General features: G+C 40.9%; 1 protein-coding gene across 1 annotated transcript in view; it reads right to left on the bottom strand.

The window, feature by feature from the left end:
• The window catches only part of TRIQK (triple QxxK/R motif containing), a 43,041-nt gene extending 25,517 nt beyond the window's left edge, over window positions 1-17,524 (bottom strand). The window contains exon 1 of the mRNA XM_010147978.1: window positions 17,447-17,524. Coding sequence (XP_010146280.1) covers window positions 17,447-17,507 — 61 coding nt within the window. The 5' untranslated portion in view covers window positions 17,508-17,524. The remainder of the gene's footprint in view (window positions 1-17,446) is intronic.
• Between the last annotated feature and the right edge of the window lie 1,256 nt (window positions 17,525-18,780).

The raw sequence follows: 18,780 nt of genomic DNA, 5'->3' as shown, positions 1-18,780 counted from the left end.
GTGGGAGAAGAAACAAAAAACATCTGGGTGAAGAGACTTGCATCGGGTCAGGCACCAGGAGAATGGCACAACCATGATCCTGAACGCCTTAATTCCTGATCCAGTGTCTTATCCAGTGGATAATGTTTTTCTCAGAATTGAAAATAAATTGGATGCTGTCTGCCAAGATGCAGTAATTCCTTACTAGTAAGTCATATCATTCTGGACCAGCTGTATATTACAAGACCATCCCAAAATACAAGCTGTAATTTATTAATTCTGCCTAAGTAAAAGGTTTCCAGTAATTCTGTCAGCATTCGCAGTTCTCACTTCAATGAAGCATACCGCAAAGGATGCTTTGTCAGACCTATATATCACTGTCACTCCAGGAGTCAATGCACTGACAGTCTTAGCAGAGGTGGATGTTACAGGATACTGCAGAAGTGATTATGTAAGGCAGAAAAGCAGGTTTTTGGAGTCCCACTCCAGCAATGCAGAAATCAGAGGCTCTTAATGGAATTAGTGGAGAAGGGAACATCTCTTGTACACATCACCATTATCCCCTGGGATCCTAAAATTACTTGTGAGGAATAATCTCTCCAACTCACTCATAATTTTAGCACCCCTAAGAAATACGTATCTTCAGTTCGCCCATAATTTAAACTTCTTTCCTTCAACAGAAACACCCCTGACAGGTCTTAACTAAAAGTGAATGACAGCGATAGCAGCTTACTTAAAAGTGTAAAGGAAATGCATATTTATGAGCATTCAGAGTAATGCTTTACGGACCTCAGGACTAAAGGTGTAATAATGTCTTGAAGGCATATTAGGAGACACGATTCTACCCTCAAAGCCAAACTGGGCTACAGCTGGTGATGAGATCTGTGCCTGAGTTAAGATAATAGGAGAGAGGAGCCTGGCTAACTTTAAAATTTATCTTTATTTTTCCAGACATACTACTCCATCCTTTTCTTTTCCCTTTATGAAGGCTCATAGAAAAGGAATTACGTGTGTATGCATGTAGTGTATTACAACATGTGAAATAATGGTATCTTACCCCTGACTTCAGGACTGGATTTGCTGCCTTACAGTTGAATGTCTGGTAACATTCATAAATACTGCAATCTTCAATATACAATGAAGAATAGCTAGGCTTTACTTCACAGACCTTTAGGCATATAAAGTTGTCAAGAAACTTAAATGTTCTTTTTCCCATCACTTTGCCATCAGAGTGATGGTAATGAGGTTATCTGAGACCTTTTGGTTTTATTTCATCACTTGTACCAGCATCAGTGTTCTGTTGATGTTATTAATTAATAAAGCTGGTTGGTTTCAGTAATAGTCTTATTTTGAATGTGACTATATTCTAAACAATTTAAATGGAGAAAGATATGTATTAGGGCAATTTATTCCAAGAAAGGACTGCTCTCAGCATCTTTTTTTGTGAAATTTTATTCCACAGGATGATCTTTTAAGTACTCCACCTCTTGTAGAAAACATACAAAAACTGGAGAGACTGCTGAGGAAAAGAATCTGCCATCTGGAAAACTGTTTGATTAGAGCAGATAAAGCATGGAGCTGTTTTCTACTCCTGAATCTTTCATAAAATTACTGTATGACCTTGGGAAATCTCTTTTCCTTGCAAGACTTCGGTACTCATCAAAAACTCTGAGATCCTGGTCTAATGTTGTAATAGAAGTGAAAAACACTCATGAGTGTTATCTATTAGAGATGATTCTCTGATGGCCTATATTAATTTATTTTTAAAGATTTTAAAATTACATTTACAAATATAATGAGAAACAATTAAAAAAAGTACCCAAAAAAGTAACCAAATCTGCTACTGACCCTTAAAGTCAATTTCTTATTCATTAAAAATGCGTGTTAAATATTTATAAACCCATGCACAAAGCAATTTCAGTATCTGGAATTAAAAGCATACAAAATTAAACAGAAAACGAACTTTCAGCTATGCCTGTTTCTTCACAAACCATTTCTATGGGCCCTGTTTGGATTACAAAGGTCCTACACAGCCCCACACCCCCTCATCTTCCTGTGCTGAAGAAGTCCCTCTGTGTAGTTACCTACTGTGGTCCAGCACGTGATACAGGACACAGAACTTCAGCCACGCACCATTAGGTGACCAGTGAGTTGGTCCAAGTGCATCTCCTACGAGGAAAGTCCTGATGAGCAGCATCAGCAGAGAAAATTCCCCTCCTCCCCGGGTGTGGGCTCCCAACAGGCAGGACTGGCATTGCTCAGGACAGATGAGAGAGGTTATTTATAAACTACCTGAATGGTTCTGAATTAAGAATTCTCGCCCTGATGGGTTCCATTCTTTAAACATAGCAGAAAGGATATGTCTATTATACATAGCACGCAGAGTGAAAAACAGTCAATGCATTTCTTTTTCAGAGTAATTTTTTCCGTTCCTCACAACCCAAAGGTTTGTCTTGCATTTGGAGTGCATTGTTTTTCTGAATGTCTTATTTCATAGACAGACAGATGTAGAAACACAGAACAAAACAAAGCCACACACCCTCCCTATGGCCTGTTTTTCAACAGTTCATTTCCTCAGAAGAAAAGAGACACATTTCACTTTCAGGATCAACACAGTCCTTATGACAGACATACTTTTCCTAGATCCAAGTAAAAGCCAACGGATCTGATTATGTCAGGGTCTAAGAATTTAGCAAAGAGATTTTGCATTTGCAGAATAGAGGACACTAAATTATTAAAGTAAAATTACTGCAACTAACATTTCAGTGAAACACGCATGGAATTAAGGTTTACATGGAGTTACTTCTTACTTCTTGTGGTGCAAAATCCAAAGGTGTGGCAAAAATACAATGCTAATTTAATGCTCATTTTCTCAACAATAATTTTTTCCTTACAATAACATGGGTACAGAGTGCGTCGAAGGAGTCACTGACAGTTCACTCTGTCGTGTGCTAGGGCTTTATTTTTTATTGTTTTTCTTCACAGAAATTTCATAGGAAAAATCTTCAGGCACCCACCTGTATTTTTAATACAGACACCAGCAAGTTCAAAGACAAGCATTGAAAAGACAAGGAATAAATATAAAGTTGTCTGCTCCTAACACATACACTAGAATACAGAATTTTATGAATTTTTATCATTTTATTATAATGTATGCTGCTTAGAAGCCCATCCTCTTTCAGTACTTAAGAACATATGAATGATAAGACGCATTGATCAAGTCATATGAAGTGTAGTTAATGAGGAAAGGGACCAATGGAAGATGACAAATGCATTTATGGTTAGGGTAGTAGACAAAGACCACGTGTTTGGGGTATGACCTTGGACAAGACATGCATGTTTTGATTCATCAAATGTGCAAGCAACAGATAAGTCTTTCTTCTTTCTGGTTAGGAAAATGGCAGAGATTCGGTGAGGTAAAACATGGCAAGCCTTGACTCATTCTTTTCCAAGGCCAGCATGCCATACCATAAGCAAATGGCAGCCTTAGTTGGTACGTCCCTGTGATTTGTTAGCGACCAATAGTCCACAGGAATACCTGTGCCCTGATCACCTTCTACTCCAGGTGTTTACCCGGTTATAACCCACTCTAGCCCATATATCAACCTATTCCAAGACTTCTTGGGAATGAAGCTCTTTCAGCGTCCCCCATACCAGTGTGCACTTCCAAGATCCAAGCAATGTTATGCCAAAGATTTCAGTAATACTTCGTGCTGCACACCCACATCAATTTCTTTCAAAATGTGCTAAGCTCAGTTAAAATAATTCTTGTGCAATGACCGATTTTGCATATGCTGTTCAATAAGTAAATAGACAGGTGGAGATGGAAAACTCCACCTGAAGAGAGCACTTCAGTCAGCGATGTATGCAGTGAAGGAGACCCATATTACCATGCCCTTATACCACAACCTTTGGCACCTGCTGTAAAATCTTTCCAAACTCTTCCTATTTACCTAAAGAAATATGTTTCCAGTTTCCTTGACAATCTACAAATACTATGCATTTCTCTTTTCTGCCCCTCTGGAGATGAGCTAATTGCCACAAGTATTTGATATGAACCATTTTTTTAGTTTCCCATTGACATTTTTGAATGACAGTAATGCCTGAGTCACATCCTGTTCCTACCAGTGGGACATGCTGCAACAGCTAGGGTCAAGGGGTGACATAGGAAAGTCCTGCCAAAGGTGTACAACTGAGGATCCTCTGAGAAACTGCACATGATACTTACTCTCAGACTGTTAAGTATTGCACTTCTACAATATAAAGAACAAAAAGAGCAGCCACACCAAGCGTGCACCCAGCAGTTTATTAAAAAAAAAAAACCCAAAACCAAAAAAACCCCACACAACCAAAAAAACCCAACTCACAAACAAACAACTACAAAAAAACAACCCTAAAGAGGAAAAGATGATGCTGTAGAAAGGTTTTGATTGTTTCACCATATTCTGCTGAGAGCATAGGCATTGAAAAGCAAAGGTTAATGTTGCAATCTAAACATGCCCCCTTTCCCTCATCTCTCTCCTCTCAGCCTAGACTTTCAGCATGAATTTCATATTCTCTTCAAGAAAAAGCAAAAAACCTGTGAAATTCAAGATTATGTTTTCAGTTCTCCTGAAATCTTGATTTTGGTGAAAATACTCAGTATTAAATTTTCCACAAGTAAAACTACATTCAGAAAGTTATGGTAATCCTTCCAAATGCATTTTCTAGCTATAAATATCTCGGAAAGCTGCTCCACTTCACAGTGAAACTTTGTCCATATGGAACATAAGACTAGGAAGGACTTGGTGAGCTACTGAAATCCAGTAGTGTGTTAGTGAAGGCACCCATAGCATCCAGTTTTGTTCAAAACTGATCATAGAAAATGACCAGTTAGAAGGAGCTTTAGGGGTTTGCCTGTCTTTAGCACTAGAGGTAGGAGGACATTACTCAAGAAGCTCAATCTCCTATTGGTAAGAAACTGCCTTCTAATTTCCAGCTATGTTTCTTTAAGGACAATTTACATGCAGTTACAGACTGGATATATATATATGGACTGTTGTCTCTTCCAAGTGTTTAATCCCAAAACATCTACTGAGAGGAACCATATCTGGTTCCTTACTAAACAAGGCTCTTCTTGGTCATCCTAGTAGTTCTTTCTTTCAGCATCTCCATTCACTTCTGATTCATCTTTCTTAGACATGGATGGGCAAAGCAGTACTCCGTACTTCAAATGCACTGTCTCCAGTGCCCTATTTAAAGACTTTAATATTCCTCACCTCTACTTTAAATACATACAAGGATAAAACATACTTTTTTTTTCCCCATGACCATACTCTGGGTGATCATCAGAAACAAGTGGACCTTTCTTCTAAGATTTCCAGCTATTGAGTTGACAGAAGTGCTAATGAGCTAGGTGGTCAAGAACGTAAAGATATAAGCCATGTTTTAAGATGCTGATATAACCCACACTGACATTCCCACACAGTGATGTATGAGAAGTACCATAACATCAGTTTTCTGTTTCTTCACATGCCCATGCGAAGGAGCGTACTGAGCAGGTCTGAGAACCTTTGCTGTGGTAGGACTCTGTGCCAGTACCACTCTAAACAAATATTCCCAGCATTGCAGAAACAAAGGAGAATAATAGCAGAGGATGTCAGAAATATTCCGGATGGAACAGACCTCTGGGGGTTACCTACTCTAGCCAGAAGCTAGGCCAGGCAAACTTCAAAGTTAGATCGTGTCGCTCAGGTCTTCATACAACTCAGTTTCAAAAAATGTCCAGAGATGGTAATGCTGCAACTTCTCTGGGCAACCTGTACTGACGTTCAGCCTCCTCAATCGCAAAACTTTTCCAAAATTATTACTAAATTAGGAACATGCACAGTCCTCTGACAGTATTTTGACAACAGACAACAAACAAATCGTGAAGAAACATAATAAGCCTTTCCAGTATCTAAATGTTATTCACTTTATCTTCACACTTATGGATTGGATTTTGCTCCCAGTCAGAAGGATGAGCATCTGAAATAACTTTGCTAAATTCAGTAGTGTGATACCTGTCCCAAATCTCCACCACCATAAAATCCAACCTTCCTACTCATGGCCTCTTGACTGTAGGAAGTGTTTCCTCTTCAGACTAAAAATTACCTGAAAGGTAGCTGGATAAAGCAAAAAGTTAACACTGTACTATGCTTTTTACTTTCTCTTTTTGCATCAGTGATAGAAGCAAGATGGGGAAGACAATCCCTTGTGGACTACATATTTTTCTGCTTTTGCCACAGCCAAAATATTTTATTCTCCCTCTCTGAAGAACACACGAAAGCACTTCCCTCTTACTCATTAGATTTTGATAGTTTTCTCTGCAAAAACACAACAGGTCATATTTGCTTTTTCCATTAAGCCATTTGGACAGAAACTCTTTCATGGAATATATGCTCTGGGGTCTGTGGTTTTCCAAGCTGCCTATCAAGATACACGGAGCCTCCTGTGTTACAGACAAGAGTCTGATTTTCTTGTAACTCTACCAAGCATTTCCATCTGGTATTTTACTTAACAGGTTGATTTTCTAAGACACTTCACACTATGAAGTATGTTAAGGATCATACCTTCAGTTCTATTTGATTTGCAATTTATTCAATGTTTCTCCCTGTACAGTTCACTCTAGTTTGCATGGTCCCCATCTATTCCAGAAAAGACACAGCAGACTACAGCTTATCTTTTCTGGAAAAGTATTTCTTCAGAGATAATCCCACTAGTCACTTCATTTCTCCCTAATGTTCAGTAGGGAAAATACACTGTACTATACCTGAACATTACAGAAAAGGCTGTGCCAAAAAAAGAACTGCACTCAGGTTTTGTTGTGCCGTCCACATGTATGGAAGTCTATATCACTATTCACTGCTGACAGTGTAAAATACCTCTAAAAATACATGGATTTAAACTATCATAGTTATTATTCATAAAGTCATTCAGCCAGTAGGAGTGATCTGAACTACAGAGGCCCCTGGACTGAAATCAAAAGTGATCCTAAGAAGTCGGGGGAAGCCTATACAGGAAGCCAATCCCTTTTACACTTCGTAATCTGCTCAATTTGCATGTTAGCTGGAATAAAGAGTCTAGACTCAATGAAGGTGTGGCTGGGATTTGCAATATGTTCAACATCAATACTGGCTTATGGCACTTAGCCTGACTTTTGCCACACACTTCAGACCCTGCAGTGTGCCGTCCTGCTCATCACTGCACGTGAGCTCAGTTTGTGCACGCAGACAGATGATGAAGCAGATCAGGGAACTAATTCAACTGAAAAACTGCCCAGAACATCTTCAAGCTGGATCAAAATGGCACACAAATAGTTGTGCCACCCCAGAGGATGGTATGGTATATGCTGTGACATGGGGACAGGAACAAGTAGAGAGAGGCAGGTATTGCTAAAGGTCACTGTATTGTCAAACTGTACTCTCTGGCTATCTGGCTGCAGGTGTACCAGTGTATTATACAACGCCAACTTGGACTGGAATTCAATGGTCTGCACCCTCCAATTGTTACAACAATCCCTGGCACAGTTGGTCCTCTCTCCCAAGCAATTCCTACACGTGACTCAAGAGCTAACATGAGCCTGGAATAATTTTCAATATGCAGTTTACAAGCAGCCAGACTGTTTTAGGGATAAAGGAGTTTAGCAGTATGGTCAGGGTCATTCGATGACACTTGACCTTCGTGCCAGAAAGAAGTACCAAGCTTGTTTAACCTACAAGTGCAGACACGAATCACCAGCCCAAACTCAAGATCTTTCATCCATTAGGAGAGAAACTCAGAGAGGAGATTCTTAGACATCCTCACTCAATGCCTGCAAAACTCCTAGGAGGCCCCACCTGCCTTAACTTAAAAACTTGTTCTGCTCTTCAGTGACAGCGACGGAAGGTCGCTCAGGCCAGGACTGCACAAACTGGCACACTCATTCTGCCTGTGATGTCTACAGGTAAGGTGCAAGCCAACTGCAATCCAGGAGATGCACTGCCGGAATACGCAGCATCACGGCAGGGTTAATTAGCGCTGCTGAGGGATTTAACGCACCCTCTGAGTTCAGACTTCTCACAGCAGCTCCAGGGAATCTATGCCACGCTGTCATCAGTACGCTGTAACCTTGAGCTGAAGGGACCATGCCTAACGCCGAGACACCATTTCACTCCATATGCTAGTTCATTATCCAGCTCCTCTCTGTTTTGACTGCCAACAAATAATGATGTTTTTCAACACTTCTCCACTAGGAACTGAATGCACAAACATCGCAACATAAATGCCACCCAACATCTGCCAGGCAGTTACCATCTTCCCATGACTATCACCTAGGCTGAACCTGAGCAAGTGATTTAGTGATGAGCTGTGTCAAATCCTCTTACCTATCACACCCTATATCATCCAAGCCCCAATTCTTATGTACAAGAAAGCCCACAGGTATTCAGTTAAAATACCATAGGACAATTAATTCTAACAAAAAAACCCCATGTATTCTAAAATTACTGTTACTTTGCTAATGAAAAATCAAATATCACAATTGAGGATATCAGTATTGCTACAAATCTTACAGCAACAATGCAGATATGGTTATAATTATAAGATATTAATGGAAAATAAACTAAGCAAAAGGCAGGTTTTTTCCACCTTTCTTATTTAACAGACAGTCAAAACTCTTGAAAATATTATTATTTAACACAGGTTATTTTTAGAACAGTACCAATAGCTTAGCAGAGCAACACTCACCCAGTTGGTCCCCCGCTAAACAGAGTATCTATGTAGCTGGGATGATGACAAGGACCAGATTTCAAGTCAAGTATTTCAGAGATTAAACAACAGATTAGTGACTTGCCCTATATTATCTGTAAATTTATTAACTGCAGCCAGAGCACTCAGTCAGGCCAGAGTATTTGATTTCCCACATTCCACTTCTTATTGTGGAGCTCTTCGTTGTCTTCATGGTGCTTTGCTGTACTGATCAAACTGCTACACAAATGAAACATCTCAAAATAACTTTGAACATGTGAATACTTTCAATAGTGCTTATTTTTAATCAGCCTTTACCATTGAGTAAAAGCAAAAGCTAGCTGCATGATGTTTGCAATTTCTGTAACTGTAATTCAAATTAAGGAACTGCCTTTTTGTATCTTCATTCTAGGAGTTTGAGTTTACAAAGATCATTCTTCTGCTGCCTGTTACTTCATTTCCCATCCAACACTTAAAGCCTGCAAGAAATACGTAGGGCCCAGCAGACAACCCCATAAATAGTTCAAGACCTTGAAAACCATAATGTAGCCAGTTCCTAACTTTCTTCCAAAATAAGGCATAATACACACAAAAGCTTCCAATGAAAAACTATTTTTAATACAAACCAGTTGCAGAATTCCCTGACAATGTGCAATTAATGGACCACATGATAGTAATCACCAATGTGAGCAAATTCATTACAAAGTCCAGATGACTCTTCTATGGTCACGCTTACCCTGAACACAGAGACCTAACACATTTTGTAAGGCCATGAATAGGTGCAATTCCCGCTGAACTCCGTAACGCACACGGTCACATCCTAAAGCATGAAATACAGAGGTCCCTTCAGTTAAACTTCTTGAGCTGAGCCAAGGGGACTCAATGACTTTCTTTTTGATCAGTGTCCTCCTTGCTGCCTTAATTTCTGCTAGCTCAGACAGCAGAGGGGCAGCGGAGGTTTAACAGGCTGTCACCCTCCACTGCAGGACAATGGCTGAACAAAGCTTAAATGAGCCAAAAAAAAAACCCAAAAGGGTTACATCTCACAGTACTGCAACTGAAGAAATGCAGTTACAACTATCCACCTTAAACACCTATCAAGCACATCTTAGTAGATGCCTGTGCACTGGGGATTTCATTCTTACGCCTTCTGCACTGCTGCCTAATGACGAAATAAGAGGACACCCGATTTGTAGTTCACTGCCCAACTCACCTTGCATTTATAATGACATAATATTACCCACAAATATAAGCACATACACCATATGCAATGAATGCATATATATGAACACTGTATACATAGAAAAATCACGTAGGAGATTTTTTAGAAATGGGTGTCTAAAGTTAGATTTACAGATTCACATTGAAATATGAATTCTTTGAAGCCCACCCTTCACGCATAGGAGCTAAGCCTGGTGTAAGAATTTCTAAAAATGTTAGACTGCTCAGGCTCTGAATGTAATATATACAAGCTTATGTGTCTATAGTGAATTTTTAATGTATTCTGGAGAGGATGCAAAGAGGTTTGCAGAAATGAATTAACTGAAAAAGGCATCAGAAAGCTGAGAGCAAGCACAAGCTCAAATATGTATCATTGCAAGAGCCCTGTAGACACCAGATACCTTACAGGAATTGCAAGTGCTTGAAATAACACCATGCTGAAATGCAGCTCAGCGACTGGAAACAGCGTGTCAAATTTCACTCTCATTTACACCTATAAAAAAGATTCATAGCGACTCCAATAAGTGAAATGGTGATATTGTTAAAATAACAGCAGACTATGAGCCTCCATCTGTATAAAAGTACTAAACAAGTATAGTATAAACGTTTGATTGTATTACAATTACTATACAAGTCCAAAGAAACTCTAGGATTTTGCTGTGAAGAGGGGATGGGAGACAAAGCTTAGATCGAGCACCTTCCTCTTCAGCATCTCTGCGCAGTGTGTGTACATGGTCCCACAGCCCCCTGGCTCGGCAGCCACCCCTCCTGCCCCTGCTCAGGCTGCATGTGGCCAGCAAATGAAAGTTAAATAACATGCACACAAGTACATATCCAGAACTACCATCACCTTTCATGCCCTAAGCCAAGACAATAAAACATAGCTTTACTGCTTTGGACTTTAAAAAAATAAGTGATCACACACTGTATGTGCTTAAAATCCATCATCAACCTTCACAGAACATATTTTAAAACATCCCGGTTGTCACAAAACGTGGATTAAATTAGTACAGCCAGACTAAGGCTTTACTTCACAGCAGTGTTTTCCTCAGCTGCTCCAGATTTTAGTTTCCAAGAAGTAATGTCACTGGCACAAAACTGAAATCAAAACAGCAATCACTGACCAAAAGATCTAGTTCAATTTCTGTGACAAAGAAATTCAATCTTCATAAAACCTCCTCTCAAACACAAGGAAAGTGACTACGCATGGTACCTGTGGCATACCACTGTGAAGTACAGAACTCTGCACAAGAAAAGATTCCAAAGTTTGCCAACAATCACACATAACAGCAAAAGGAGGGCGTTTTCCCCCCCCCCACACTTCTCTTCATTATGTGCTTAACAGTACATTATTATTAGAAAAATTCAAGAGAGTAAATGTAGGGTTCCATATGTAAAAAGAAAGGGCATGCCGTGCACTGGAACTGCCCATTTCTTGGGTTGTTCTTACACTCTAAACAAACAGTGTAAGAGGTCTCTTCCCTTTGTGTCTCAACTTAGAATAGCAAGTATCTGACTGACATCAAATATGGGAGAAAAAACGTGACCAATTAAACAGGTTGGAGAATTTCCCTTCCACTGACATCAGCCCTGCTACATCTTTGCTTGTCACAGCGCAAAGCAATCTCGATGATGCAAACGCTGCCTTCTGGTCCTGTGCCTCTTCTTAACAGACAAAAGATACAGGAATTCTGTTTTGTGACAAATGGTGCAATTTTGAAATTTTCAGCACAAATGCAGTCCAAACATTTTTTTTTGCTGTTGCTGCTGTTGTTTCAGAAATGAAATCTAAAATTTTGATGCTGATAAACATTTCCTTATCCAAACCAAACAAAACAATCAAATTTAATTTCAGGGTATGTACTATATTTCAGAAGAACGTCTCAAAATGAAACTCTCTTCATTTTCTGAACTGAAAGGAAGACTGTTAGTGGCCAGTTTGATCTGAGTATGTAATGGCACTACTCAGGATAAGGAACACGGAGGGACATTAACTCTCTGAAAAAACAGAGAAGGTGAACAGTAACAGAAAAGGTGAGATGGTAAAGACACTTCTTTTAGCTGTAGGGCAAGTGGAGATGGCAATCTTCCCTCTGGAGACAGGGAGGCAACAGGTCCATGGTCATGACTGAGCTGGTAGGTGGAGGTGGGAACCCGAGACACGTTCTTGCTGCGGCCAGTCTCCATCCACCATCCATCCATGGTCTATTCCTTCATATTGTCACTGGAACCATACTACCTCAAACAACTCCTGGTCTGGGAGACTGGGACTGCTTTCCTTTGCAACCACACAGCTGACAGCTGAGCTGCTCTGTGTGAGAGGCTGGGAGGCAACAAAACCCAGCCCTGCACATCACACTCCCACTGAGACAAGCTCTTCTCCATCCCACTGGGGCTACAGCATGACCATAACCCTCAGCACTAGGATGAGGTGCCTTTCTTCTGCAGAAGCCACCAGTTCCCCACACCGAGGGGTTTTAAGACAAGGTCTATTTACTCAGTCTTATCTGTTAGTTTAAGCGGGTATTTCTCCCTCCCCTCCTGTGCTGCCGGGGTCTCAGGACTCCCACCCAGCTCCCCTCACCGCCCCATCCCTCTGTGTGCACAATGCCAATAAGCATCACCTCCACCACCAAGCCGTCGTGCTCATCCTAGCACTCTGTGCTTTCCAAAACAAAAAGTGAATTTACTTTCATTCATAACTTTTACCCCTTCCCAGGGGATGTGAGGAGCTTTGTTTACTGCAGAGATCCCCTGGGCTATGCCTATATAAGCTCCAGCCCCTGAAGGATCAAGCCGGCAAGTCAGAAGATACAGAGCAGACAACAAGCAGACCTTTGAGTCTACAAATTGGAGGTTGAATGATTGGCAAACAACCTCTCCTCATGAAAAATTATGCTACAGCAACACAATAGTAATGGGAGCCAAAAGTATGTCTATTCCTGATTTGTAGACCAGGTTTTAGTTATGCTATAATCCTCTCAGTATGCCTGCTTAGGATCCCGCAATCACACGAGTCATGAACACTACCCACAAATCCTACGGCTTCCATGTCGAGCAAGCGACACACCAGATGAAGAAGGATGGAAAATATACATGTGGAATTGTTCTGGGAACTTAAAGCACACATAACAGTAAACAAAGCAAATATGGTGCAAAACCTGTTGCTATTTTCACAGCATTTGCGGAGCAAAGCTGCATAAATGCAGAAAGATGCGTACTGCCTCACACCTTTCCTACGATCCCAGCAAATTAGGCACAGCAGCACAAACAGCAGTGGTGAGAAGGAAACGCTATGGCAGAAGGGCTGCCCCGTTTGCTGCTGCACCCACAGGTATATGTTTGGGTATGTGCGAGAGAGCTGAATAAAAGAGCGTTAAAATTACTTGTCCTCAGGCGTCTTCCAGAGCCTTGGCTGCTTACAGGGAACTGAGCAGGGAGACTCCCCCAGAGCCATCCTCCTTCCTCCAGGCACAGCCTAAGCCAGTATGAAAAGGTTGCTCCTGTTGTTCCCTGTCCCACCTGGGGACAGTCTTCCAGTGCCAGTTTGGTCTGATAACTAAAAGAGTGCCTCTGCTCCCCACAGAAAAGGCAGTGCTGCTGTCGGATACCAGAGCACTTGCTGAACAAGAGGCACTACAGACAAATTTTGGCTGGTGGCAGGAAAGATGGCTGAATGCCAGCTGACAGAGAAGAGGAATATCAATCCCTGTGCCGAGGGACTCCTCTGAAAACGCTCCTGAAGCAAACAGCAACCGCTAACGGCACAGCGGCAAACGAGACGTGAGCGATCCTGAGCTCAGGGAGGAGAGAAAAAGGCAAACGGCTGAACTGAAGTGATCAACGTGAACTTGAACTGTGGCACAGGGCAAACATGTGGTGTGCCGTATGGAAACCCAGAACAAAACAGAAAGCTTGGAACAAAATGAAATTAAAAATCTGCTTTTATTTCAAATTACTCCACTAAACATCTTACTGAAAACTGTGTTGAAGTTGACGTGACTTTGTGACATGTTGTTCCTTGAAGACTGCCATTTTCCATCAAAAAAAAAAGGTATTAAAAACGTTTCAATCTGGTTACCTTCCACCCAGCAAAGCTAGAAAACATTAATTTGTGAGCTAAAAAATAACAGCACACCATTAGTGAGCAAGAGATAGCTGTTCAGCCAGCTATTCTATTCATTAGAATATTTTCAAGAATCCATAGATGCCAAACGCCTGGAAAGGAAGGATGGCAATCATTCCAAGCATGGATTTAGAACTTCAAACAGGTTTGATAAATTAAATTCTGTAAAGACAGGTCTCATGCAGCCTCCCTTTGCATCACTGTTTCTAGATATAGCCTATCTGGGAAAGGGTAATCAAACATCCATCTCCAAAACATATGAGCCTTCTGCCTCTGTTCTACAATGAAACATGACCCTCCCATAGCTACACAGTCCTGAAGCATAACAGCGTTCTGCATCCTGGGAGGTCTTCTACTGAACAGCCTCCTGCTAAAGCATCCCTGCAAAAGCACCTAAGCTGCCAAATCTAGGGCTTATTTGACGAACAGATTTTAAGATCTAATAAGTATCTGAATTAAATCCGATCATGAAGAATTAGATCAAGAGGAGTTAAAATGAAGGATCTGGAGCATCTCTTTTATGAGGAAAGGCTGAGAGACCTGGGACTGTTTACCCAGGACAAGAGAAGGCTCAGGAGAGACCTCATCAGTGTATATAAATACCTGAAGGAGGGTGCAAAGAGGACAGAGCCAGGCTCTTCTCAGCGGTGCCCAAGTGATATGACACGCTGAAACACACAAGGAAACGAACTTTTTACTTTGAGGGTGGTCAAACACAGGACAAGGTTATCCAGGCAGGTTGTGAAGTTTCCCTCCTCGGAGATATTCAAAAACCATCTGAAGAGTGTCCTAGGTAACCTGCTCTTGGTGGCCCTGCTTGAGCAGGAGGGTTGGACCAGGTGACCTCCAGAGGTCCCTGACAATCAGTCTGTGATAAATAGATGAATTACCATCACTTAGATAAAACCACATAAAAAGAAAAAGAAAAAAAATAATCAAGAAGTAATGGGAAAAAAAAAACCAAACAAAACACCAAAACCCAACACATTCATTATGGCAAGAGAAGTTCTGTATTGGACGATGTCTGTAAATAATACACCTATTTGTCCTATAATACACCTAAAGGCATAATGAGACTAGAGGTATAGCTCCACTAAGCTCAGCTACCAGGCCTAAAGCTAGCCCAAAATGCTTATATGTAAAGCCCAAACATACCCACAGCATTATAGTATAAGACTGTATCCATAAATTGTCAACTCCCCACCAGTGAACTTCATTAAGTTCACTGGTGAGATCAGAGAACTAATTTCCATTGGCAAACGCTATGGCTGTATCAGTGAATAACCAGAGTGGGAGCTGAAACAACCATCATCAGAGCAAAAGGCAGGGGATAGTGTGAGTTCTGGCTCTCTGTCCTCTAAGGAATACTACAATCACAGAAACACCTCCTAGGTTATATAGTTTATTTGCCTGCTGGTGTGAGGTTCTTTCCTACGATTTTTAACACTTACTTTTGCCAAGGTAAGAGCAATGTGTCACATCTAAGGAAAATGAGCTTATTGTGAGCCCCCTCAGACACTGTATTTTGCAGTGCCCAATGGATCACAGTGCTGCATCATATAACAGGGAAGATGCCCAATTGTTCAGACAACACGTTACCCCGAAATCGGAGTCAGCAACATAACAGGATCCCTCTGAGTGCTGGGCCCCGATACAAACACCTGGCTAGAGCACAGTGTCCTCTCCCCTGCTCAAGATACAGCTGATCAGTCCTGGGACCTCACGGGTGTGAGATGTGCAACGGCAGTGTCACACAGTAGTAACGTGCAAGAACTAGCCCAAGCTGTGAAAGAGCGGGAGGTAGTTTTGCGAGTCTCACGCTTAGATGCAGCTTTACAACCCCTGGTCCTCCAGCAGCCCAGCCTGCTCTCCAGGGATCCTGCTGGAGATCATCATTCTCTTTCACCCTGTGGAGGACTTCAAATAAACAACTCCAACCATGGTCACCTGAAGGTGTTCACAAAAGGAAGAAACTCTAAAGAACGTGGCTGAATAAGAAGTTACCGCGACGAAAAACATGTAGAAAAAATGCCAGAAGGCTGATGCAATCATCCTCCCTCCGAACACTCTGTTACACAGGATGGGTTGTCCCAAAGACAAGCTGCAGGGCTCCCAATTCTCACCAAACCCATTCGGGTGAAATATTTGTGGTGTCATCCTCTGCTGGGTAAGACTTTCCTTGCAAGGTTTTCTACACGAAACCTGAATCACACAACAGTAGAGAGCCCATCTATCTAAACATTTTTCCAGTATATCTGCTTCCCATCCATAAAGGTACTCAGAAGTTTTCAGCCACGTTGCTATCTCAGAGAACAAACTGAGGAAGCCAACCACACAAACTGCCCAAGATTAGGAAATATAGAGCATTCCACAGCTATCTAAAACAAATAAAATACAAAATAGTCTGTTACTTTCAAATTTAAATACAGAAAAGGCCATTAAGACAGTCATATTAAAATAAGGCAGCACTAAAAAATATTAAGACATGATAAAAATAAGTTTGTTCACATACCCCTAGCTCTTTCACCATGAGAATATACATTATAAACAGCATTTTTTTCCCCCAGACACTTGCTATTTTTTTGCATATTTAAACACAGATGTGGGTGCTTAACAACTGTAAAACAGTCATTTACTTAAATAACTGAGTATAGATTAAGGTACTTAATTTTTTATATGTACTTTTAAAATACTGTGTCTGTTTTATAATATTATTTAACACTTCAAGAGACAGAATCTTCATATATGGATTCCAAAAATAAGTGACTTACCTTTGCATTTAAGCAAAGAAATAGGGATTTGTGTCTGCTATGAAGGTATCTGTGAGACTGTATGTGTGTGCATTCGTCTGCACACGTGTGTACTCTGTATACAGTTACCTACATACACAACAGGCAAGAACAGAAAAAGACCTAGGGAAATAAACAATTAACATACTAAAATTATTTCACTAGTGTGAGAACAAATGTAGTATACAATGTTAAGGTCTGTATTATCCAGTTTATCAAAAATTGTTAGGAAGTAGGAAGAATATTCTGTTAGAAACATTGTATTTTAAACTGGGAACAAACAGGAAGACCAGAAAAGTTCCAACAGTTCATGGAGCCGCTGCACTGCAGTATTTCACTAGTACTTCCAAACACAGAACATGGGCTTTTTCAAGTTACTCGAAACACTGTCTTCATAAAAGGTTTTGCTGAATGAATCAGTCAACAGCACACAAAAAATGTTTCCCTGGAGCGTGCATTACTTAGCACCACTTGCAAGTGAAACAAAGTTTTTGAAGTGGAATAATACATTTTGTTAGACTAACTGTTCTGGTTGAAAAATATGCATATTATTTCAAGCAGACAAACTTTTCTTCGGATGTCTTACCTATTTGTTTCCTGTATTGGTCAACAGGAGTCCTTGCTGTAGAGGCATCTTTTCTACCCATCGCTTTGAATCCAAAAATCACTGTCAGAATCAGGAGAGGGGAAAAAAAAAAAAAAGGCATTATTCCTAAATAAGTTACTAAGGAAATCCATGGCATAACATCAGAAAAAAACTGTAACAAGCAACATTTACGTGATTATACAGAAAGATGTAAGCCTTCCCAGAGTACAATGAGAAACTGGAGTTAATCATCACTATTCTGAAGACTATTAGATAAATTCTAAACATACCTTTTTCCCCATTGCATGGGTTATTAACATTACAGAACGCCTGTTAGTTCGAATAAAAAAAGAAAAAAAGGGGGGGGGTGGGGGGAGGATTTAAACTGATTGCAGTGCAATTCAGCAGTTGATACCACTGAATTACATTCCTATATAATTTTTTTCTTTAGTAAACCACAGAGGGAATGTAGTATTGTGAGCTGCTTCTATTGTTGGCAAACACATTTCTGCCAGGTGGGAGCCTGAGGCAGGACTAGACATGTGTGTGGGTGCAGGTGTAACCGCTCAGGAAACCCATCTGCAGGCGCAGCCCTCCAGCCACCCTCAGCAGATAGCTGACACACAGACACCCCAACCCTCCTACCTTCCCATCATGAGCTCCAGAGATCTGCAAATGAAACAAAAGTGGACAATAACGGTGAGAGCTGGGGCTCTGCCTATTTTACACACCTCAGCCAAAATATTGAGAGTTTAAATCACCTTCAACGTGTTTAGGTAACAACCATCCTGACTCTTGAATGGGGTTCTCACATTGCATGGTGCTATCAGGTGACACAGGGATTGCACAGGGACTGCACTGTCATTCATCCAGAGATGCTCTTTTTGGTACTTTGGTACTTCCCATGCCATCCATGTAGCTGAACAAGCTTCATCTGAGTAGTGTTCTAGCAAACCCCCAATGTACCCTTTTAACATGCAAAACCTTATTCATCCCCTCACAGGGCTGCCACTCCAAAGACACAGTAAGACTCTACAGACATGCTCATTTCACCACTTTTTCCATAGTCAAAAAATACCTGGCGTTTATAGTCATGCTTGTTGCTCAAAACACTGTTTTTCAAACATGTTCGCTGTGTTGAAGACATCACTCATTACAGCCCTACCGTTTGACCATCTCTGTGACACAAGCATCCCAATATTAACCCCTGTACTTACAAGAGGACTGACACTTTCCAAAGTGTCAGATTGTCTATCCGAGCACGCAACAGCCAACACTTGCCTTTTCCCAGCCGGCCTTGGTGAGCACAGAACCAAGTGAAACTCAGCCCTTGA

Source organism: Eurypyga helias, unplaced genomic scaffold (assembly GCF_000690775.1).
Source record: "Eurypyga helias isolate BGI_N326 unplaced genomic scaffold, ASM69077v1 scaffold573, whole genome shotgun sequence".
Lineage (NCBI taxonomy): Eukaryota > Metazoa > Chordata > Aves > Eurypygiformes > Eurypygidae > Eurypyga > Eurypyga helias.
Note: the sequence above shows the minus strand (reverse complement) of the source record. Positions and strands in the feature narration are given on the sequence as shown.